Consider the following 25,256-nt stretch of genomic DNA (forward strand, 5'->3'; position numbering starts at 1 on the left):
AAAACCAAATCCAAGCAGGTATTGTTTTACTGGAATCACTTCACGATGAATGCAATGGTCTGGGTTGGAAGGGATCTTAAAATCATTAGTTCCACACATCCCTGCCATGAGACATTGCCCATTCAGGTGCTATTTCCTTATTCTGTCAGCTGAACAAGAAGTGAGATAGGGACAAAAGGCCATCACCTAGGCATTCACTTGTATAACGAAACAGCTTCTGCAGCAATCACACAAGGCAGTGCACACAGAGGGGACCTGCAGCCCCACCGTGCCCCACACAAGGTGTGCTGATACAGGAGCCCTACACCCTCCATTTGCAGTTCCATGGCAATGTTTCACAAACTCCATCTGAAAAATAAACTTTATTACACATACAGGAGTTCATACTCCAGGAAGATATAGACAAACTATTTGGTCATTGAATTTGACATAGTTAGAGGAAGTTCACACTGACAATCACAGACAGTCCACAAGAGGATATCTGGTGCCAGTGCTCTGGACCTGCCAGAGATCCAGCTGGTTTAGCTATCAGTGAAATCAGTCCACCCTCAAACAGGCTTTCTGCACTGGCTAGAGCAGCTTAGTTTACCACCAATATCAAAAGAACTACCTCTTTCCCATGGGAAAAATGTGACTGTTAATGCTCTACTGAGAGGCAGATGGGATTCTCCTGGCCAGTACTCTGAATGAAATGACCACTCAGGATCTGGCAGTGAACGCCACCGAACTTTCTTTGCATTCAACATTCTCCTTTTGGAAGAGGGCAGTCTCAAATTCAGGAGGTTCTTAGAAAACAAATGGAAACAGATCCATATTTCCATATATCATAAAAGATTCAGTCCATTTGTATAATTTGATTTGGGTCCAAACATGCCCAAACACCAGCACCAGCTTTCTACACCAGAGGGTTCTAAAACCAGAAGGTTTTAGAACTCTGGCTCCTTCCTCAGCACAAGGGAGAAAGTTTATTTCTGGAGCTTCTGCATCTGCTTTGGGCTCACACAGCACATTATGGACCCCTTCAACACAGCCTGTGCAGGTTCAGTCTTGTGACGAGTATTTAGTGGATGAGAAGGCAGGAGCAGGGCTGCTCTACTAGAGGTAAGGCAGCACCTTCCATCATAAGAGGTGCACAAATACTATAAATAGGAGGATTTTTAACTTAAGAGCTAAAAGGTTTCATGTTTCCTATTCATTTTAAATAACTAAACTACTGGCATTATTTTACAGACTTGTCAAGGCAGATATATGACTGATTTTAAATGGAATGTTCACCACGGCCAGATATACTAATTTTGGCCCTTGTTCAACAGGAGATGCAACTGAGCAGGAAACATGATTTTAAAATTCACATTCCTTAAAGTGCCCATAACTTTCTTAGGATATGCATTTCAGACAGCTCTGAGCCATGGAGCAAATCTAAGGGGTGGAAGAAAGGGAAGACAATTCTCCTACATCCAGCTACAATGTTCCCCCAACCTCACTTATGGATTCAGCCTAAGAGGGGGAAGATTGTGCAGTTTTACAAGTGCTGAAGTAGTGCAGCAACTCAAGAGTATTTTTCTTATTCCAACTGCAGCACAATACTATCTAAAATGAGTGGTACTGCTTCCAGGCACAGGAACAGATGCTGTCCTTGAGGCTTGCAGCACAACCCTGGCTCAGCAAATGAAGCACTCCCATAGAAACACCAAGGGAAGGGAAGATCTCCTGGGAGCAGCTCCCCAGCACTGACAGCAGGGGCAGGGGAAGCTGCTGCTTCAGGGCTGGTTTGGAAAGGCTGGGACAAGTGCTGCCCTCCCGTGAGGGCGCGCAGGCCCTCAGCATGCACAGGGCTGAGGAAAAACTGCCACTCCCATTCACAGGCGGCCTGTGAAGCACAGGGCTGAGGCTGAGGAAAAGCTGTCACTCCCATTCACAGGCGGCCTGTGAAGCACAGGGCTGAGGCTGAGGAAAAGCTGTCACTCCCATTCACAGGTGGACTGTGAAGCACAGGGCTGAGGCTGAGGAAAAGCTGTCACTTCCATTCACAGGCGGCCTGTGAAGCACAGGGCTGAGGCTGAGGAAAAGCTGTCACTTCCATTCACAGGCGGCCTGTGAAGCACAGGGCTGAGGCTGAGGAAAAGCTGTCACTTCCATTCACAGGCGGCCTGTGAAGCACAGGAAGAGCAGGACATGGACAGCAAGCAGGTACGTGGCCACCAGCAGGGGCAGGTGGGCCCGGGAGCGGAGGAGAGAGCGCAACAGGCGCCGCAGTCCAGGAGTACTCCGGCTCTGCAAGAGTAAAGAGAGAGCAGTCACTACAAGGAGTGGCTGTGGCCCCAGGTGCCTTCATTCAGAACTCTCCAGACCATGGAGATAAGTTTGTTTAAGCTAATGAGCATAAACCTTCCCCAAATTGCTCCACAGTCAGATCCTAACACTAGGGCAATCCTCATGAAATGCTCCCCTTGCCCTGCTCTCTGCAGGCTGTCCATGAACCAGCCCCATCCAGTTTTGTTTCCAGCATGGTGAGAGCAGAAAAACTACACAGTCCCTGACTGATTTATGTGTGTCTACAGAAGAACTGAAGTGCTGTAGGTTCACAGTTTCTTGAAGCAGCCGGGGCTCACATAATTGACAGCTGTGAATGTTAAATTCTTACTCTGCTGGAATTATTGTCCGTGGAGTCGATCAGCAAGGACTGCTCGTGCCCTGGAGTCATATCAATGCTGGCACTTAAGGAAGATGACCACTCACTTGACTGCAACCTGCCATAACAAATATGAAATTAAATTCAGTTTTTTAGTATGATGTCCCAAATCAACACTATAACCAAGCTTAGGAAAGAAGGTATTTCTCAAAAAAGGAAACAAACCCTGCAAGCAAACTGGTTTCACTTGCCAAGAGCTGGTTCCATTTGAACAGGTCTCATGTCTCCTGAGCTCACATTGAGCAAAAGAACAGGGTGGCCCAGCTACCAAGAGTCTTTCTTCCTTTCAAGTGAAATTTTATAGTGTGACTTGAAAGAAGTCAAGGCAGAGAATACACCGTTATGCTTTAAATTCTATGAAATTATTTTGGAAGCCAGCTCTGGCTGCAATAGTGCTGGTTCTTCCTATTTTCTAGTAACAGAGGCAGTAATCACATCCTGGGGCTATAGTTTATTAGTGAGATCAGCTGCAGGAGGCTTTTATAGACTAATGCCATAAGGAGCTATAGTTGTCCAAACGTTGTAGCAATTACCAGGGAACTTCATCCAGAATTCTCCCATACAGACCATTATTTTTTGACTAAATCAGCAAGTGTGTCAGAAGAAAGGCATTGTTTTCATGGAAAAGACTCCACTAGTCCATAACTCCAGTTATTTGAACTACCAGGAAATGCACAGCATGTGTGCCTACAATCAGGTCATGCACTAAAGCCCCCTCCATAGTCAATGAGGGAATCAAGCATTTTGAACCTGCTGCTCACTGCATCCTAATGCCAACATCTAGTCCAGATCAGCTGCCTTTGCTCTGCTGACTCTCAGGGCATCCATGCAGTGCCCTGAGATGGGCAGAGCCCCGTGCAGTGCACACTGCAGTGCTGGAGAGGGGGCACGGGGCAGGACAGGGGGCTGGGCTGAAACTAAGCCTGGGAAAAGTGGACAAAAGTGTTTAATTGTTTAATTGTTTCCTTTTTCCTAAGTGTTTAATTGTTTCTCAATAACCAAATCAATGAAAAGTTGATGTTAATTGGCAATACATTAAAAATGAATGACATTCTTCAAGTCAAAACTGTTTCAGCCATGACAGACAGGTGCTTACTGGGCAGACAAATCTCCTGGAAGCATGAGAACTCCTCTTCAGCCTGCACCCAATTCTCAGTCTCCAAATCTATTTTCCAGTAGTTAATTTAACTAATCGAGCAAGTTGGCATCTAACTTCTAGACAGAACTTGTCTTAATGTTTAATCATTTGTCTCATCCTATCTGCCTACAATTGAAGGAACAGTAGCCCAGGGAGGGTGTGATGTCTTCCTCTTTGGAGATACTCAACAGCCATCTGGACAGAGTCCTGGGCAGCTGGGTCTAGGCTGAGCAGGGGGCTGGGCCACCTGGTCTCTGGAGGTACCTCCACCCCTTTGGACCCCCACCCTCAACCTTTCTGTGGTTCTGCCACGGACACGGTAGCTGTCTCTGTGCCACCAGTGCCATTTGACAGAGGGATGTGATGAAGTGCATATGAAACACAGAGCTAGCAGCAGCCCACTTCTGTGGTGATGGTGTTCCTTTGCTCAAGCTGCCTCACCTCCTGATCTGATCCTGTGCTGCAAAAAGAGCCTCCTCTGCAGCAAGGCGACGGTCCCGCTCCTCCTCCAGCTGCTCCTCCAAATACTTCATATCCTGCTTTGTGCTGCTATGTAAGTGTTCTGTTTCAGACAACCTGTCAGGAAGTAACACAGCATATGTCAAAAAGGCCCAAATCATGGACCACTGTGTTTCTATTGTATTCACTGATGCAGTGTGTGAACAGACTCAAATTACCTCCCAACTCACAGAGGAGACTTAGTCATCTTTACTATCCTGTGCTACATCTCAATTCCAGACACACTCTCAGGCTACAACCCTGAGACCAGGACCATTGATATACTTCAGCAGCTACTGAGGATTCAGCCTACCAGATTCAAGATGCTGGTTTGGCTGGCATTGCTGCTGTATGTTATCCTTGTGGTTTTTTGAAGCTCTAATCCAAAGAGATAACTAATGACAGCTAGTAAGTGCATTCAACAGTTCCTCCAAGTCCACAAGATCCTAGTGTGGGACTGAGTCTTCCCAACACTGGGGCAGAGTAAAAGCATCAGGCTCATCACTAGCCACAAGGCCGCCATCAGGACCAACATCCCCACCCCTGTTTTCTCAGACTTTCTTTACCTCAGCGGCAGCTCCTGCAGTTCAGGTGTGTAAGTGCCTCTCTGTGACTCATTCTTTTCTTGGGGTGCTCCTGGAGCAGCGTCTGTTGCAAACAGCTCCTGAAAGAACACAAGAACATGCTGCGAACTGCACTGAATCAAGAGGACATGCAGCCACTACAATGCTGGACAGTTCACAGAGCCACTTGAAGTGAGCTTTTCCCTGCAGTGCAGCAAGGCCAGCCCCCTCACCATGCTCTTGTCTGCAGCCTGCAGCTCCTGGAGCTGCCTCTCGAGCACCAGGCAGCGGTTCAGGACCTCGCTGTAGTGCGGATGGCTCTCACAGGTGCCCCGACTGCTCCCTCGCAGCTGCAGGGAGAGGGCATTTTTCTCCTCAAAAACCTGAGATAGCTGAGAAGAGAACACAATCAGCAAGCAAAGAAATTGATTTTGTGAAAGCAAAATTGTTCTCTGTCTAGTTGAGGGTAAGAGTTCTCTTGAGAACATATAACTGCCATGCTGCCCATCACTAATGTCAAAAGATCAGTGACCATCTCCAAGAGCAGCTTGTGGCAAAGGTTTCTGCAACAGGAGTCTCAAAACATCAAAGAGATGTACAGAATACTACCTGTCCAGAAAAAGATTTCTAAAGTGCTGATATTGACCTAAACCTTTTACAAATATCATCAGTAAATTATTATTTTTTATTCTCACTTTCACCTTGAACACAGCTCTCTTTCTGAAGATGAATAAATTCTGGGTCTTCCATTTCAGCTTGGGAATTGATCGATTGTGATTCTGCACCGAAATGCAGGAAGTGTTTCAAGCTAGCAGGCAGAAGTGAAGATGACAAGCTTGCCTTCCCAAAGAGGGACTTCCTTCAGCAGCCCAGAAAGCAGGAGGCTAGCAAGTGCTCCTGACCATAGACATGGAACCTGCAAACAACTTTCTTCATATGGTCCCAACTCTCTGGTCCCTCTGGCCTTCACCTCCCCCATTCAACTTCTTTCCAGCACTGTCCCCTCCCATCTGTCCTCTCTCCTCCCCTCTCCCCTTCTGTCACCTCGGCAGTGGCAGAAAAGCTGCTGGTTCAGACCCTGTCCCTGAGCCTGCTGCATGGGATCTGCCTGGGGCTTGCATGTCCTACTGGTCCATAGGAACAGCTGTGCCCCTCATGGCCTCTCTGTGCAGAGCTCTGGCTCTCACAGCTGCTCACTGAGGAGAGCAGGGCATGGGGCATGCGCTCTGCTGTTGTGCCAGCCCTGTTCAGCAGCAGTGAATCCATCACTGTGATTCTAACACTGCTTTGCTGAGAGATCTAATTCTGATTTTGTGTTACTTCATTGAATGCCTGCAAGGACAGATTCACTCCTGCTTCCTGAACCCTATTGCAGCCAAACCGTCTGCACATTCCTTGTCCCTGACTGCAAGCAAGTGTAAGACGTATCAGTACCTTGCTGTTTAACTGCTGAATTCTGAGCTCTTTCTGGTGCAGTTCTTTCAGACTGTCACTTAGCTGGGCCTGGAGGTGTTTCATCTCTGCTTCTAGGCTTGAAAAGTCCCCTTTCAGGACTTCTGGAGAAATCTGCCAAGGAAAGAACAATGGAAAATATACTGCTGATGTGACAACTCGCTCTTGTGTTTCTTCTCTCTTTTCAGTATTCCAAGGTCAAACCTAACATTATTGCTAGACCTGGAACTTGATCTGCTCAGGCAAAAGAACAAATGGGGAATAAACAGAAATATCCTAAAAGCCATCTGAAAATACAAACAGTCAGGAAAGAACACCAAACTTGCACATATGATGGGTCCTGTTCAAAAGTTATCTTAAAGCTGTTTGCAACACAGGAAGAAAAAAAAGAGGCACACGAATGAGAAAAGAAAAAAACAAACAAAAACCTAAAGTAATGTCCACACTGATCTAATCAACAAAGACCAGAAGGCCAGCACTGAAAAACCCTCCTGGAAAGCATCATATGAGCATTGTTCAAGCTTTTTCTTTGCATATATGCATGGGTGTATCAAAGGGATAAAGGAGATTTGCTGCCCCCTCCACTGACATAAACCACTGGGACATGGCAGACATGGGTGGGAGAGTTCTGGCTTGGCTCTGATGCACTGCTCTGTGCATGCAGTCTTCCCTACACAAACAAAATACCAAACACATTCCACTGCACTCTTAGGACTGTATACAGGGGGAGTAAGAGAGAAGGTGCAGTGTTCAAGCCTCAGCCTCTCTGGGCTTGAACCAGGATTGCAGATCCCTGTTACAGTAAAAACAGCAAGAAAAATTCAATAGAAAACTTAGAAATGAAGACCTGACATTAAAATGAGAACTAAGACAGAAAATCTTAGATTCAAAGACAGTACAAGAGGGCAATTCTAAACCAGCCAGAATACACATCTGAGAAGTTCCATGCTGCTCCAAAGGACCCAAGGTGCCTAGGAAGCCCTGTCTCTTTTGCCCTCTTTCTTGAAACACTGGAAACCAGGAATGTAATGAAGAGCACTTAAGGGCACGCCACAATTTCTACAACTTTCAGTGATGCAAGTTAGACTGTTGGTATTATCTCTGGAGGCCTCACACCCACATCCAACGTTGCAGTCTGCAGGAGCTGGATGCAGGCAACACATGCTCTTCTGGTTGAGTTTCAAGCTTCACATTTCCAGTAAAGAATCTGTATCTTTGCACCCACCTTGCTTTGGTGCTGCTCCTGTATGGCTTGAGCCTTGCTGAAGGGCAGCCTCGTTTCCTGTGTGATCCTTTGCAAATGGCTCAGCTCCTTCTCCTTCTCTGCAATGGCCAGCAGGTACTGCTCCTTCATGCTGCTGCTCTGCTTTTCCCACGTGTTCTTCTCCTGTCTGCCCAGCATAAACAAGGACAGTTACAAGGAAGTTGCCAGCATGATGACCAGGTACCCAGCTAAGACTGAGCCAAGGGTGATTCAACCATCACCTCATGCTAGACATGAAGTTTTATAACCAAGCCAAGCCAAAACAACACACTTAAGTACACAAACCTTAAAAGCAGGTTTAAGGAAGTTTTCTGTATTTGGTTGAACCCTTTGGATTGTTCCATGCTGTCCTAGGGTGACTTTTTCACACTTTCTGTGTTTCTGGACATTGTTTTGATCTCACTGTACAGAGTTTTGTCAAGGAAGTCATTGGCAATGCCACTTGTCCCTATAATAATTTCTCTGCACCAGACCCACAGTACCACACCAACCTGAGGCCAGCACTTCATGTGCAGTGTAAAAGCTGCACAGGAAATAAACCTCCTGTTCTTTTGTCAGGATAAATAAAATTTGTAAGATGCTTCAAACTTTACGAAATCTGCAGTGTTAATTTGAGGGTCAGAGTGGAGGTAGGGGGGAGGGAGAGAACTACAGGTTTTTACATCACTCTGGACAAAGATAAGCCATAGACCTTTTCATGAAGAAAATCCCACCCTTTTCATTCCAGCCTCAGGCATTCTTAAATGGATCTCTGAAATACCTGAAAGCATTTCCCCCTGTTTTCAGAACAGAGCATATTTGTCTGACTAGTTTTAGTCCATTTGGAGAAGATATCTTTACTAGACTTGAATTACAGAGTTAAAAAGAACAAACTAGAAGACATAGAGCAAGTGAAATATAGGATTAGACAGCCATACAGAATTAGTATGCTCTAAACTATGCTATCAGTGGGATAATAAAGGGTGGTCAGCAGCAGCCTGGAATGGAAAGTACTGTGATCATATACACAAGTTCCAATGCAAGAAACAGCCTCAGTTTTCTCTCCAACAGATGATACTGACCACTACTGGATGAAAGAAATAAAACAAAAACATCCCTGATCTATTCCCCACAGGCATTGACCTCTAAGCTGCTGGGCTGTAATTCTGAGGCAGAAGCTGGGCGAGGGAATCCCATGTCCTGTCCTGGCCAGGGCGGGGTGCTCAGTGTCACCTGGCACAGGTGAGGCTCTCAGCATTCCCCCCAGCTCTGCCCGCAACCGCTCTGAGAGAAACAAACACATGGGCAACCTGGCCAAGGCAGGAAGCAGACAGACAGCTCACCTGAGCTGCTGGAGCTCCTGCTGGTACACAGCTCCTTCCTGCCTCAGCTGTTCTTGCAGACGCAGATGTTTGTCTGCCTCTTGCTCCCACTGCTGCAGCTGTGCCTTCAAGCGAGAATTCTCAGCAGCTTCCACCCCAACAAGGATGTACTGCTGCTGCAGATTCTCCAGCTCTCTTACCTGGGATTAAAGAGAAACATCATCATGTGACAGCTGAGCAAGCATCAGGTTTATTACTCAGAACTGTTTAAGAGCATTTCTTACTGTGGTGTCTGAAGGGAGAAAAGGGTCACATTCAGAGGACAGAGGAACTAAAAACGGAATCATCAAATACAGCAGTGTACTAAAAACTGCTCAGAAAAACGCCCTCAGACAATTCTATCGGTAATAAGAGCAGTGAGTTTTGAGTCCTCCCATGAAGATGTGAAATACATTAACAAAAAGACTCCAGACTACAATAATAATAACCTTAATCAGAGGAAAACTAAGTGACACAGAAGGAGCTGGTTAAGCATAACTCCTGAAGTTGGTATTTACTGTAAACCAGGAAACTGATAAGTAAAATCCTTTTGGCTCTCCAATTCCAGTCAGGCTATAATTAGAAATAAGCTGTTGTTGTTACACATGCATCACTGCAATTGTTTTTGAAGACAAGAAGACATGGCTGACTCTGGAGACAGGACAGTGCTCAGTGAGTGGCAGTGGGACATGACTGTCAACTCTAACTTCTGAGCAGCAAGGAGAACTCTGGAACTTGCTGGGCTGCACTGTGCCAGAGACCATACAAACACAGACACATCCAGTGTGCAGGCAAGAATGTCAGAAGGAATCTGCAATGTCTTGTACCTGCTTTGAAAGTCAGCTGCCAAGAGGAGGAGGAAACTCAAGTCTTTGTTCTAGTCTCTTAGAAATCTAAGGCAAATCAAATGAGCTGACACAGATGTGAACTATGCAGGTTAACAGGGACCTTATTTCCATGATTTCATATTTTGAACCAACCTAACAGAAAAACCACCCCTGGAAGTTAACAATGGAATCACAGCCTCCATGCCAGAGAAAATAATCCAGACGGCCCATACCAGATTTGTGGGGTCTGATGGAGCATGACCACAAATGTTAAGGTCGTTGGGAGCAACTCCATTTCCTCTGAAAGGTCATGGTGACCCAAGAGGTTCTTCAAGACTGGAAGAAAGCAAATGTCATCCCTACCTACAAGGGCAAGAAAGGAGAACTGTGTACCTGCAGTCTGGTCAGTCAAAACCAGGTTGGCTAGAGAAGCTGTGGAAAGTTTACTGACAGAGATATTCAAAATCCAACAAGACATTGTACAAGCAACCTATTCCAGCAAGCCTTGTTTGTGCAGGGGGGTTGGACTAGGAGATCTCTAGAAGACCTCCAGAAGACCCTTTGAATCTCAACTATTCTGTGATTCCATGAAGATGCAGCCTGATCTACACATCACATTTCTATTATCAGAGCTAAGCGTGCTGAATTTTAAGACTTGAAGATCCAAACCTCCTCTGGTACTTAAAGTAAGAGCAGGAAGAGAGAACATGGACTTACTACTCTGTCTCTGTCACTCTGCAAGGAGGCCAGTGCCTTCTTCAGACTCTGCACTTCCAAAGCAGTGGTGGAAATGCTCCCTTCTGCTTGCTGTTTCACTTCTTCAATCTTACGTGTTTTGTCCAATTCATTCAGCAGACGGTCTCGGTCATTCTGCAGGCTTGCCATAGCCTTGGAGAAAGATTTGACTTGGTTGGAAGAGCCTTCCAGTTCCAAAGACAAGTGGAGAAGCTCATCATCTTTAGCTCTGAGCTGCTGATTAAGTTCCTCAATCTGGGCCAAGAGACCTCTTTCATCAATAGCCTTCTGCAGTTCTGTCAGCTCAGACCTGACCATATCTCGGTCCCTGAGAGTGGAACGTTGCTCCTCTTGTAGCTGACCCATCTGTTTCTGAAGAGTCTGCACTAGACTCTTTTGTTCCTGTAAGTCTGTAGAATATTTCTGTTTCAAAAGACGAAGCTCTTCATTGGCCTGGTCTCGGCTATCCTGAAGAGAGCTCATGGACCTCCCAAAAGACTGAATTTGAGCTCTGAGATCTTTGTTTTCATCTGTGACTTCAAGCAATTTCTGCTCCATTTCCATCAAGTCCCGTGCCAACTCTGCTACTCTCTCTTCAGCTGTCTCGGTTTCGTTCCTCATTATCCCTGCATCGTGATGCAGGTGCTTCAGTTCCTTCCGAAGCCTGTCCTCAGCCTCTCCCACTCTCTTGGCTGCATCCCTCTGAACACAGTCTAGCTCCCCCTCAAGTTCTCTTATTCTCTTCTGGGAGAGGGAAAGCTCATGACTCAGTTGCTGTACCTCTTTCTCTCGATCCTTCAGTTCTGCCTGACACTCCACGATGGGACTGCCCTCATGTAATGCTGCCACCTCACTCTGCACCCGTGACAGAGAGGACCTAAGAGTGTCAATCTCTTGAGACATACTGACTTTATCCTCTCTTAAGGCTTCCATGCACTTCCTGAGATCATCCTGAGTATGCTCAGACTCTTTCAGCTGTGTTTCTATTGTTGCCTTCTCATTTTCCAGAGTGTGGATCCGCTGAAGCTGTGTTTCGAGAAGTTGCTTCTGTTGGGAGTCCTTTATTGAAATCACTTGGTTAAGGTCTTCTCTGTACCGCACCAACTGTGCATTCAGCTTGGCATTCTCAGAGTTGAGGTCATCCATCTGGCCATGGAAACTTCTAATTTCTTCCTTGAGCTTGTTGTTTTCAGCAGCAGCCTCTTGAATTAGCTGGTCTTTTTCCAGGATTATACCAAGATGGCGTTCCTCGAGCTGCTTGTAGTCCCTCAGAATGCGGTCTCGGTCGTCCTGCAGAGATGACATGGACTTGGTGAAGGAGTCCAGCTGTGCCTTCTGCTGCTTACTTTCTTCTCTGCTTATCTTCATCTTTTCAGTGAGATGATTGAGTTTGTCAAGAAATTTGTTCTTCTCATTTTCCAAGGCTTTTTTGTTATCTTCTTCCTTACTTAGCCTACACTCCAACTCTTTCGTCTCTTCAGAATGCTGCTGCTGTAATTCAGCTAGAGCAGCCATCACTGCTTCTTCTTTGGCAGACAGCAAACTCATGATCTTTTGATCTTTGGCACTAATTTCTTCATGCAGCTTATTTGTTAGGTCCTTGGAAGCCTGCAGGTCAGCTTCAAGCTGCTCACAGTTGAGTTTAAAATTCTGGATACTCATCTCTTGTTGCTTGACCACAGTCCCCAGCTCTTCCCTGGCCAGCTCACATTTGGTGAAGGAATTCTGTAAGTCAGCAAGCTGGTCTCTTAGGCTGCTGATTTCTGACTCCAGTTCCTGCTGTTCATTCTGAGACTTGCTGTACAGTTCCTGAGACCCTTCAAGCCGAGTCAAAAGCTCTTTTTTTTCCTCCTGCAACATTTCACATGTCTTTTGATGATGCTGAATCTCCTTCCTGCAATCAACCTCCCAGTCTTTCTTGTTGCATTCCAATCTGAAAAGAAAAGATTAAGTTGGTCAAAAATCCACAAAGTATCTCAGTATCTAAACCCACACTAACTCTGTTCTTATACTAATTCAGAAAAGCCACAGAATTTGTTTTACTTAAAGAAAGCAAGCTAGAAATATCTCTCAATTTAAAAATCAAGATATCTTTTAAAGTTCTGACCATACTACTGCCTTAAAGGGGTGGTGGCAGGGCAATATATTCTTTTAAAGTTGTTCATGTCAATACTGAAAAAGGTGTTCACCTAAACACTGAATGTTATTACCTCCCTGTCATTACATTACTTCTCTTGTCCATTGTAACTAACAATAAAAACAACTCCATGCCACCCCACAATGAAGTTGCTGTTCTGGTACCTTTGATGTCCTGATGTCCATTTAATGCTTCATCACACAAAGACGCAGCATATATATATATATATATAAAAAAACAATTTTACTCATGTAAGAATGGTTTTCGGTTTTGAATTTTGGAAATACACAGCTGTATACACATTTTGATAGGTTTCCATAGCTCCATCTTCCCCTCAAAATTTATTCTGGGACTAAACTGGAATTATGTATCCCAATGCTCTCTTGACTTCTCAGTGCAAAAACTCAGTGCAAAAGACTCTAATTAATCTGAAATTTGAAATACTCTGGAGAGTAATCAGATGGTGAATGCTTGTCACAGAGAACAGATTTAACACAGGTATCCTAAGGATGTGAAGAAGGACTATTCTAGAGTGATCACCTCATGTCCTTGTGCAGATAACAAATGCAAAGTAACTTTTCCCTGATAAACCTCCCCTGACACAGCTTATTTACCTGGATATTTGAATCTGGAGTTCCTCCACACGCACGGTCATATGTTTCACCTGGTCCTGTAGCACAACACAAGCTTCCTCTTTCCAACGTATTTCTTCTTCTTTCTTTTGAATAGTTTCAGTGAATTTCTTCTCCCATGTTTTTGATTCATCTATCACTCTATCCCTGTCATCCTGAAGGGAAGACATGCTCCTGGTGAAGGCTGCAAGCTGGGCTAGTGTTTTGTTTAGATTGCCTTCCAGCTGCTTGGCTTCTTGATCCTTTGTCTTCAAGGAGTCCTGCAGATCACCAACTGTTGTTTCCATATGGTCCTTCTCTCTCTGCAATGTTGCCAGCTTTGCTTCCATGTTTTTGATCTCCTTTGAGTGCTTGTCTTTTTCCTGTTCCAGTCTTCTCTCAAAGTCTTCATCCTTTTTCTTCATTTGAATTTTAATTTGCTCTTTGTTTGCTTGTAACTCTTCCTTCACTTTGATACTCTCAGCTAAAACCCTTGCTGCCTCACTCTGAGTGTCATCCAACACTACTCTGCAGTGAGCAAGCTCTGCCTGGGCTTTCTTGGTGTCTTCAACTGCTTTAGCTGAAGTTTCTTTGGCTGCTTCCACCTCTTTCTGAGTCTCACTCTGCAGAAATTCCAGAGCTTTTACTGTTCTTTCTAAACTACTGTTCTTTTCCTGGCTTTTGATACAGTCCTTCTGCAGCTGCTTAATCTCCTGCTGTTTCTGTTTCAGCAGTTCTTGAAGCTCCTTTATATGTGTGCTGCTTTCTCCTCTCCAATTGTATTTTAGCTTTCCCACAAATTCCTTGTGCTCTTCTGAACTCGCTTTGCTTTTCTCCTTTGCCATCTGACTTTTCTCCTCCTCCAGTTCGTGCATCATTCTCTGCAAAGTCTGAAGCTCATGTTTCAGTTGATCATTTTTGATTTGGAAGTCTGTTGCATCTTGCTGATAGTTTCCAATGCTTCCATTCAGTTCTGCCAGCTGATTCATGAGCCTTTCTTCCAAGTCATCCTTTTCAGCCTCTAGAGCATCCTTCAGTGCTGTCATTCTGATGAGATCGTCTCTGGCTTCTTGGACCTTTTGCTCCATCTTTGCTACCGTGGCCTGCAAATCATTCACTTCACGGACTTTCTCTCCCATTTGGTGCTCTAAAGCCCTTTTCTCACCTGCTAAAGTCTCAGCACACCTGCGGATGTCACCCAGCTGTTGCTCTGAAGCCCTTCTATCATCTTCCATCTCTGCGATTCGCCTGGTGAGCTCAGCTATTTGCTGTCTGTAGAGACCAGGATCCTCACAAGGTCTCTCACTTTCAGATGCCTCTTGTTCCAGCTCTGCAGCACGAGGCTGTGGTTGAAAAGATACATTCACTTGATTTTCAGACTCTTCTGTTGGTGATGGTGTGGCAGCTGCCTTATCAGTTTCTTGCCCCGCTGTCTGCTGGGCAACACACCTGTCCACAAGTTCTCTGCTTTCCTTCAGCTTAGACTCTGTTACCTGCAAAAGGCACTTCAAGTCCACAATCTCTTGATTCAGAGACTCCTTTTCAGCCATTACTGTCTCAAGCTGAGTAGAAAGAGACTGGCACTCCTTCCTAGAGCACTCCAGGTCTTCTTTCAGGCCAGTGTTTGTAAAGCTCTCTCCAGTCCTGTGCAGCTCTCCATTTGTAAAATGCATCTCTACTCTAAGCTTCTCATTCTCCTCCTCCAGTTCCAGGATCTTTTGTTGCTTTGATTTTGCAAATTTCCTCATTTTCTCCTTCATTTCATCCATTTCCTGTTCAGTTTCTTGTAGCTGCTTTTCTGTTTCCTGCTTTTTTGCTTCAGCCCCTTTGAGCTGAATGAAAATTTCCTGCTTTTCCTGCCTAACAGTTTCCAACACACGCTGAATTCGCTCAGCCTCGTTACTCACATTCTCATATGACTGCAGCAGAGTTTCATATTCTCCCTGAAGCTCCTTGTATTTCTCCTGCCACTCAGACCTCTCAGTGGCTTGAAAGCTCTTCAATGATTCCACCTCCTTCTCCAGCTTCTCCTTCTCTAGAACAACTCCATCCAGAGTAAGTGTAAGGTTTTTACAGCATCCATCAAGGTTCTGATTTTCTCCAAGTAGTTTATCAATTTCTGCAGTAAGTTTTTCTCGCTCTCCAGTGAGGCACACTAACTTTTCTCTTAAGGTATCTGTTTCTTTAACATGGCCACATACTTGGCTTTCCATATCTGTCAGCTTGACAGAAAGACTGTCAATAGTAATTTTAGCATTAGCCAGCTCTTCTTTTAGAGATTTGCTCTCATTTAGCGCCTCTTTTCTATAGATAAGTGCTGCTTGCAACTTTCTCTGCATTTGGTTCTTCTGCTTAGCTGCTTCTGCATTGTCCTTGTGCTTCTCCTGAATTTCAAGCATCTCCGTTTGTAGTCGCTTGCTTTGCTCCTCATGCACCTGAGCCTGAGCCTCCAACTGACTACACAGTCTTTGGACTGATTCCTCTTTTTCCAGCAATTGTGCCTGCACATTATTGAGAGTGTCACTTTTCTCCTTTAACTGCTGGCTAAGAAATTCTATTTCTTCATCCTTTTGGTGCACAAGAATTTTCAAGTCTTCCAGACTGGCCACTCCAAAAATTTTTCCTTGATTCTCCTCCAATTCTGTCTGAAGACTTGCTCCCTTAGCTTCAGCTTGGTCAGAGGTTCTCTTCAGCCCTTCTATCTCTACAAACAACTGTGCTATGTGCTGCTGCAAATCAAAGATCAATTCTGATTTGTGAGCAAGCTCCCTTTGCATATGGCTGACACTACATTCCAATTTCTCTTTCTCCATCTGCAATTTGTCAAGGTGTTCTTTCCACTCTTCCTCAGAAATATCTGCAACTTGTACAAGCTTTTTAATTGTTATATCTTCTGCTTCCATGCATGAAGAATCCAACCTATCTTGACTCCTAAAAATACTCTCTGCTGATCCTTTCTGCTCTTGGAGCTGTCTGAGCTGAGCCTGGATACTGTCTTTCTCTTTGCTTTGTCGATCAAATTTTTCTTGCAGGATGTTGTAATCATCTTTTTGCTGTTTCAATTGTTCTCTGTGATGCCTGTCTTTTTCTTGAGCCTTTTTTATAGTGTCTTTGCGAGATATGAGAGCTTCTTGAAGTTTTTTTTGAAGTTGTTCTTTTTCTTGTTCAAGAACAGAAATCTTTTCTCTAAGAGCAGACTTTTGTTCTTCTTCCAGATCTGTACCTGCTGAACTATATTTCTTATTTACTTCATCATCTTCTGGGCTTTCATTGGTTTCAGTCAGTTTGTCAGGAACTGTCTGATGCTCCATGAGTTCATCTTTAACTGAAGCAGTGTTTGCCTTATCTTGCAAGCGTTGCCTCATTTCCTCAATCACTGCCTGCAGTTGTGCTTCAGTAGTTTCTTTTTCCTTCCGGATGCTCTGCAGCTCAGATTCCTTTTCAGAAAGCAGCTGAACTAGATAGTCCTCACGGGGCTGGTTTTCAAGACCCATTTCTTTGCTGATCATGCTTCTCATGTCCTCCTCCCCTGCAGCTGCCTGAGCCTCTGAGGTTTCTGATTTTTGTTCTCTATTCAGTTGTTCTAATTCATTCTCCAATCTGGTTACCTTCTTCAGAAGCTCCTTCCTGTTCACAAGTACTGCTTGCAGCTTCCGCTTTACTTGCTCATTTTCTTTTCTCAGAAGTTCAACTTGATTTACTAATTCCTCATTTTCTTTACTCCCTGCTTCTGTCTCATTCTGCTGCTTGGACACCCCACACTTCAGACATGTATCTTTTGCTCCTATGTTCTGCTCTTTTTCTTCCTGGGATTTTAATAACAGACTTGTCTGCTCCTTAAGACTCTTCAGCTCGTTTCCTAGAGCAAATTTCTCTTCATTCAGCAGGACCATTTTCTCAGACATGCTGACACTGATCTCTGCCATCTGTTGGTCCCTTTCCTGCAAGGCCTGTTGCAGGCTCTCTATAGACCTGGTGTGCTCAGCAACGAGCTGTTCCAGGCTTGCTGCCTCACGTCCCTTTAAGGTTAACTTGTGGGAAAGCTCTTCCATCTCTGCTGTATTCTTCCTCAAAAGTTGTCCTAGATCAAGTACTTCACATTCCTTTGTCTCAACTTGGCTTCTCAGATCCTTCAGTTGCATGTCCTGGTCAGAAAGCTGAAGTTGTGCTTCATCCAAGTCCTTTTGCAAAGCTTCAATTTTTATATCCTTGGATTTAAATTCATTTTTAAGGCTCTGGATTTGCTCTCTTAGAAGGCTGCTTTGACTGTCTGACAGTCTCTGCTTTTCTGAAAGAGCTAGCTCTTCCTCCAGTTGCTTCACTTGCTCCTTCAGTTCTGTTATGGTAGAAAGTTCTTTGGCCTGACACGAGAGCTGATCTTGCTCATCAGTCAAAACACAAAATGTACTGTCAGGATCCTCTGCTTTTTTCCTGTATTCCTCTGCCAACTGGTTTAGCCTATTTATTTCTGCACATTTTTCTCCTAGTTCTTTTCTAAAGGATTCTTCTGATTTCTGCAGCATTATTTGCAGTTCTGTAATTTGGTTTTGTAACTTGATGAGCTCTTGAGACTGAGAGGTGCCGGGACTTCCCTGAGGCTCATCTTGGAAGCTGATTCCATTTTCCTGAAGAAAGCCAGTTTTCTGCATTTCTGTTTCTTTCAGCAATAAGACACTCTGTATATCTGAAGCGTTCTGCTCCTCCCTCTCCAGACACTGTATCTGTGAATTCTCTCCCAGCTGGTTAGCTTCTGTTTGGCTGCCTGTAGAAGTTTGGCCACTGGGGCCCTTGAGTTGGCTTTTCAGAAAAGTTACTTCTTCTTGGGCTTCCTTCAGTTCCAGCAGCAAAACTGACAGCTCCTTCTGCTTCTCCGCAGCAATATAGTCTAGAATTCCAGGTGGACAACTTTCCTCAGTAAACTGCTGGCTTCTATTGGTAAAGCTATCTGTTCTTGCCTAAAAGAAAATAGACATCATTTTTCCTTTGAATCTTGTGAAAGGGCCACTCTGGAAGTATCTGCTTTCCACAGTTTGTAACTGTCTCAAGCTGGCTTCTGCAATAAATGGAAGCCCTGCCAATAACAGGGGAACTCTGTCTTGGCAGTGGGGGTGGACTTGGTGACCTCCAGAGGTCCCTTCTGACCCCAACTGTTCTGTGATTCTGTGACTCCCCGCGTCACTTCTGCTAATTTCAGTTTCTGAAGTCGCAGCATGAAAGATTCTGGCTGCAGGATCACACCATAACAACTTCCCATTCCCTTTTACCCCCCTTCTCTCTTGATTGCAAGATAGTCTAACTCTGAACTGCTTAAGTTCTCCTGTGATTCTAACAAGCCCTCTTAAGACACTTAACCAGTCACATTTTCATGCCATCCTATTCATAGCCTCTGAACGAGGAGGGTTTTGTCCCCTATTCCATCAGTCCATTTAACATGGCAAGGAAGCAGGATAGAAACCCACATTCCAATCTGTGTCTGTGCCCAAAGTGAAAGCACAAGACAAAGCACCTGGAACAAAGTGCTTGGCTTTTTCCAAGTTACTATTTTTAAGTTTCTTCCCATCCCCCAAAACAGATTACAAAAGAAAAGCACTCACAAATCCTCCCCAGACAGCTTGGATCAACAGCCCACCAAAAAGTCAACATGCTACTGTAAAGACTTGGAGGGCAGAAACAGCTTGTGGGGAACCATTAAAGGAGACCTGCTCTTAAAAAGTCTGCTGTCATAATGAAACAACCACTTTAAGTCACAGGAGAGTAAAAAGAGACAACTCTTTGAGGCTTTTAAACTAAATTAAAGTTTTTGTATCGGCAAATGCATACAATACTGAGACCAAAAGGGTTTTGGACTATGTTTGTACCTCAGAGAGGACAGAAGTGTCACCAAAAGGCTTTTGCATTTCAGAATTCACCAGCTCTCCTGACACACCTAGTGAGAAAAGGAACACTTGTCACTATCAGTGCAACAGTTTGCAGGTAAAGTCAGTAGGCAGAGCAAAGGGACAAGAAATGGGACCAAAGCTTCTATAGAAGGTGAGAAAAGACAAAAAAAAAATTAAAAAAAAAAGAAAAAAAAAGGCAGCAAACTAAGCACAGAAGAAAACAACACAGAGTTTGAGTCTTTGCAGTGCACAGACATCCTGTTTTGGTTTAACTCCAACCACTAATTCAGACACTGCAGCTGCAGCACGGCTCTGTGCAATCTTCTGCATTTGCTGCATCACCTGCACACAGCACTCCTGACCCCTGAAGGAGGATCAGATTGGTTTCACTGCTGTTTTCCTCCATGTGGGATGTGGCATGGAATTCCAGACACAAAAAGACATTTACTGGCTTGCAGAGAAACACACAGTTCTTAATTTTATCTTAATTCTCCTCTGTGCATCTACAAACGCACTCCTTCAAACCCTTCTCTCTTTCTAACTTTAGCAACCACTTTTTTTTTCTCTTCTGGTATATCCTACCCATCCCACATTAGAATGTTCTCTTCTACCTCATGTAAATATTTTCTGCCTTCTGTAGGTTACAATCTTTAGATTCTGACCTCAGAGCACCTCCTTCTAAATAATCTTAAAATTTGTCCCTGAAACTCCTCAAATTTTCACAATTGTCTTGTCACGTGCCTCATTCAGTGTCCTCACCTGTAGAAGAAGAGCAGTCTACATAGGAGGCTGGAGCTTCCACAGTCCACAGGTCTTGCAATTTTGCCTCAGCACCAATATTTTTATTCTGTGAGATGAAGAACAAAACAGTGAGCTTTGAGCCAGGATCCTGCTATGAGGAGACAGCTCTCTTAGCTGTCTACTGCTCTGCCAGCTCTAAGTAAAACCTATCAGAGTTTGGACACAACTCTGAAGCCTAAAGAAAATAAATAAATAAATAAATAAACAATGAAAAAGAGACTAATTTTGATGTTAAGCAATAGACTAAGACATATCTCAGCAGATCAACAGATCAATGGATGCAATGATCTAAACAACTTCCTTCCCACCTTGAGATGGTTTCTCTTCCACCTTCACTCCCTCAAAGGCACTAACCACAGTATCACAACCATTCATTGAGCACCCAGGCAGAGAAGGTGAGAAATCATGTGTCTATGCCTCACTGCTCCAGCAGATACAGAACCTGCAGCTTTCCCAATAAAGTTAGGCTAGGCTCTACCACACAAGCAAACCAAGAACCCCACAAGAACCTTTTAACTGTTAGATGCCTTAACCTGGGTTTGGGTAACTATTACTTGCCCTAAAGCCATGGGTCAGGTGCACAAATGATCAGAATAGCTGTCCAAGTGTAAAAACTTAGATGTAAGCTATTTAGCTGGACTCTATTTTTATAATGAAGACATTGAAATGGACAATTCCAGGGTTGTTTTCATTGACCCATTTTCAACATTCACCTTGCTGCAAGTGAGGCATATGCTAAGGAACCTGTTTTTTCCACTGTCTATAAAGGGGCAGTAGAAAACAGTTCAAATGCCTACATGTGCCTTTGAAAAGCCTGCGTGTGTGGGTGTGTGCGCATTCCCACTGATCTACCAGCTCACAGCTTGCAGGCACTTGGAAGGGGAATGAATGACTCAAAATGCTTCTCTGTTTCCAAATACCAACTTTCACCTTAATACTTCACAGTAACACACAAACCCTCTGATAGAGAGGAATGTATTAGATAAAACACAGCATTAATCTTCCCCCTGTGGACACGATGGGCCAGCAGAGCAGGCTGCAGAGAGCCAGACCTGGCTCTAAGCTAATGACCAGGTTCAGAGCAAAGCCTCAGTACAGACACACAGAGGCTGTCATCTCCCTCCCCACGCTGAACAGAAGGCCAAGCAGCAGGCTCCTAACCCTGCATTCTGCCCAACAACAGCCTGGCTGCACTGGCACCTGCGGCGGGACACAGCAGCAGCACAAGGCAGTGCCCACCTGTCCCTGTGACAGAGCAGCACAAGGACAGTGCCCACCTGTCCCACTCACGGAGCAGCACAAGGACAGTGCCCACCTGTCCCCACTGATGGAGCAGCACAAGGACAGTGCCCACCTGTCCCTGTCACTGAGCAGCACAAGGACAGTGCCCACCTGTCCCCACTGATGGAGCAGCACAAGGACAGTGCCCACCTGTCCCACTCATGGAGCAGCACAAGGACAGTGCCCACCTGTCCCTGTCACTGAGCAGCACAAGGACAGTGCCCACCTGTCCCTGTCACTGAGCAGCACAAGGACAGTGCCCACCTGTCCCACTCACGGAGCAGCACAAGGACAGTGCCCACCTGTCCCCACTCACGGAGCAGCACAAGGACAGTGCCCACCTGTCCCCACTGATGGAGCAGCACAAGGACAGTGCCCACCTGTCCCACTCACGGAGCAGCACAAGGACAGTGCCCACCTGTCCCCACTCATGGAGCAGCACAAGGACAGTGCCCACCTGTCCCCACTCATGGAGCACACAGCTCCCCAGCCATTACACAGCATTAGGGCAGTGGGAATGGTTTGAAAGGCATCTTAAATAATGACAGCTGAGCCTTTGGAATTTTATTTCCAGAGACACTGCTATTCCAGAGACACTGCTAGGGAATTTTATTTCCAGAGACACATAGCTCTGCTAAAAAACTAACAACAGGCAGAAAATAGCACAAATGTGCCATTACTAACTATCATTTAACAAATAGTTAAAATAGCACAAGTGTGGACCGGATGGATGAAGGACACAAGAAATGCACACAGCTGGCAAAGGGAAACACAGTCTCTTACTAACACAGCACAAGCTGTATTTGGAAGCTATTTCTGTCTTTCACCATTAATCCAGTTAATAATAACCTTTAAAGAGGATTGGTACAAAAGACCATGACAGCTTAGCTGTTTTAAGGCCAGTCCTTGACCTATTTTATTTCAGCAGCTTTATCATTACCTGTTCTGCATCTTCTGTGGCCATCACAGCTTCCTGCTGAGACTCCTGGAGAACAAGCTGCAAATGTGGTATTTCTGAAACATTCAAACACAAAAAATTTCTTTGACACTTAAGAATTTGTTTTAGACAGCAACAGAATATTCTTCCAGGAGCTTTTGAGAAAGGACACATGGCTGTTAATAACACTTATGTAGTGGAAATATGTACTGTCATGGGATAATGTGGGTTTGGTTTTATTTAAGGGGCAACCACACAACCAACATGGTCTTTTAAGCAGCTTTTAGAAAAGGACAATTGTTGTCATACAGACACACTGAAAGACAGGTAATAGAGATTCACTTTTTAAGAAACATTTTTATAAACGAGAGGAAAGGAAGAACTATTGTGGAAAGATGTTTCAAATTTCATTTGGAAAAAATAAAATGAGAAATTGTTACAAATGTACAAGAAAAATACATTCTAATTCATCTCAGTTCTAATTAATGTATTAGGTGATGGCTTAGCTCTTTAGCATAGGAGCCATTTGTAAAGCAACAAATACTGTGTCTTCCCAGAAATATCAATTTAGAAGCATTAAAAAACAGGCCCCATTTTTGTGAACGTGTTAACTAGCAATGATGGTATGAAAAACAGGTTAATATATATGCAAAATAAAACTCAGGACCAAGTTAAACAGTTCTCTAAGGGGTACAAATTTCTGTACTTTTCACTTCTGAGCATGCAGTGAGGACACACATACCATCAACATACAGTACAACGTTTTCTTCTGTTCTCCTTCACACACTTTTCTACATACAATTGATAATACAAAACTGTATTTGCTAAGTACTACAGAAGCTGAGGAAGCTCAAATGAACGTTTTGTGAATTCTAACAATTGGAAGGCCGTCTGTGTTTTCTGTGTAATGGCTTTCCTTTATTGATCCCTACTCTGCTCTAGTCTTTCCACCAAGTGAACTCCAGACAACGTTCCCTTACACAGCAGGAGGAGATACCTTCAATCCCTCCAAGAGCTGCCTAAAGAGAAGTTCAAGGAATCCATACAGATGTAAAGAGAGTTACAGGTATTCTGGTCTAATGCACTGCTAAGCCCATGGAAATTAAGGCTGTACAAGGATTTCACGAATCTTTATATTTCAAACAACAACAGCTTGAAATTTGAAGGGATTTGTTAAGGTCTGCTTGAAAAGCACCAGAAATTACAAAATATAAAGTAACTATAAATCCTTATTTCGTTCTACCAAAGTCAGGAATGGATTATGGTGGCAGTTTTTGGCATCCCGCTTTAATTAAGACTGACAATTTCACGACACAAAGGAGTAACAAAGCACTTAGAACCTATATAGCAGACTATATATAGCCTGAGGAATGCAGCTATGCAGCCCTTGTGCACAGTGAGGTTTAGTAAAGCCAAGGGCAAGGCCCTACACCTGACCTGGGGCAATCCCCAGTACCAGCACAGACTGTGGGGTGAATGGATGGAAAACAGGCTACAAAGACTCTGGAATTCTGGTAAACTAAAAACTGGACAGGAGCTGGCAATGTGTGCCTGCAGCCCAGAAAGCCAATCATACCCTGGGCTGCACCAAAAGAGGTGTGGGCAGCAGGCTGAAGGAGATAATTCTCACCCTCTTCCCTGCTTTTGTTAGACCCCAGAGCACTGTGTCCAGTTCTGGGGTTCCCCTGTACAAGACAGATGTGAATCTGCTGGAGTGAGACCAGAAGAAATGACAAAAATGACCAGAAGGCTGGAACATATCTCCCATGACGAAAGGCTGAGAGACCCGTGGTTGCTCAGCCTGGAGAAGAAAGGCTTCAGAGAGGCCCTACTGCAGCTTTTCAAGAGGGCTGCTTCACCCTGGATTGCCCAGAGAAGCTGTCAGCTGCCCCATCACTGGACATATTCAAAGTCACATTGGATGGGGCTCTGAGCAACCTGACCTGGCGCAGGATGCCTCTGCTCAGGGCAGGGGTGATGGACCAGATGATCTTTATCAGTTCCTTCCAACCCAAACCATGCCACGATTCTAAACAATGTCTTGAAGTTCATTAAAAATCTACATCTCTGAGATCTTGGAACAAAAAAAGAGAAAGATGACGTTCTAGGACTGTAGGAATCTGGTTTATTGGCGATTATTCCCCATCTTTGAATGACAGGAAGCAAAATGAATCTATTTCTTAAAAATCAAGGCAGCCTACTGTCACAGAGCACCCAGACCCTGAAGTAAACACATAAGGGAATCCACTGTTTTACAGTAAAATTCCAAGAGAGCTGTGATATTGCTGCTAGCAGTCTACACGACCAGACACTCAAAATCAATGTAATTGTCTGGGGTTTTTTATATGGGGCATGTATACGGGTCCCTTACTGTTTCAGCAAAAGCTATCAAAAATATCCTTCCCAGAAGTACCACCTGCAGATTGTCAGCATCTTGTACTGGGGAAAGCTATCCCTTTAGGTCTATCTTTTGTAGAAACTAATTCTAGAATGATTCTTAAGTATATTAAGAATATTAAAATAGGTAAGGTAATCATACAACCTTCTGTCTTCTGTCTTTCCAAGTTTTCTGCGGGTAGGAATGAAGTCTCATTCTGGTCTTCCTGATCTACTATTTTTTTCTGTGATGCTGATTCATCCTGTTTAAACAGGATGAAAGGGACAAAGACAAATTTTAATACAATTTATAAAAACATATTAGTCTTTGATCATTTGGTTAACTTAAAAAAAAAAAATCAATTGGAAACTTTTAAATTACTCGAATTGACTTCTACTTCTTTACAGGCTTCTGTAGTCATAACATGACTGCCCATCAACTGAGAGAACTAACAGAAGCCTTTCTCAAGCAATGCATGATAAAAAAAGGAATTCTAGACATTTAATTTGGCTTCAGTTCCTAAATATACCAGAAAAATTAATGAGAATAATTTGAAAATATCAAACCTGTTGCTCCAGTTCAGAGAGCTGCACTTGTGGCTGGGATTTCAGCTCGTCCTGACAGCAGACAAATTCTTCAAACTTCTGTAGAAGTTCATCTGACAGAGGGGAAAGAGGGGAGTTAAGGTCTGTTCTTGTCTTTTTTGCCACACTATGTCCATTTT

At 44.2% G+C, this 25,256-nt stretch overlaps 1 protein-coding gene across 1 annotated transcript in view; it reads right to left on the reverse strand.

Annotated features, from left to right (window-relative positions):
- Nucleotides 1-343: 343 nt before the first annotated feature.
- GOLGB1 (golgin B1) overlaps nt 344-25,256 on the reverse strand; it is a 37,476-nt gene continuing 12,563 nt past the window's right edge. The window contains exons 10-24 of the mRNA XM_064703168.1: nt 25,099-25,190; nt 24,698-24,794; nt 22,159-22,232; nt 19,896-19,983; nt 19,116-19,183; nt 13,261-18,212; nt 10,492-12,442; nt 8,930-9,108; nt 7,569-7,734; nt 6,326-6,457; nt 5,125-5,283; nt 4,895-4,992; nt 4,272-4,406; nt 2,645-2,750; nt 344-2,274 (exon numbers count right to left, since the gene is read on the reverse strand). Of these exons, the coding sequence (XP_064559238.1) occupies nt 2,140-2,274; nt 2,645-2,750; nt 4,272-4,406; nt 4,895-4,992; nt 5,125-5,283; nt 6,326-6,457; nt 7,569-7,734; nt 8,930-9,108; nt 10,492-12,442; nt 13,261-18,212; nt 19,116-19,183; nt 19,896-19,983; nt 22,159-22,232; nt 24,698-24,794; nt 25,099-25,190 (8,432 nt within the window). The 3' untranslated portion in view covers nt 344-2,139. The remainder of the gene's footprint in view (nt 2,275-2,644; nt 2,751-4,271; nt 4,407-4,894; nt 4,993-5,124; nt 5,284-6,325; nt 6,458-7,568; nt 7,735-8,929; nt 9,109-10,491; nt 12,443-13,260; nt 18,213-19,115; nt 19,184-19,895; nt 19,984-22,158; nt 22,233-24,697; nt 24,795-25,098; nt 25,191-25,256) is intronic.

Source organism: Zonotrichia leucophrys, chromosome 1A, assembly GCF_028769735.1.
Source record: "Zonotrichia leucophrys gambelii isolate GWCS_2022_RI chromosome 1A, RI_Zleu_2.0, whole genome shotgun sequence".
NCBI classification, from domain to species: Eukaryota; Metazoa; Chordata; class Aves; order Passeriformes; family Passerellidae; genus Zonotrichia; species Zonotrichia leucophrys.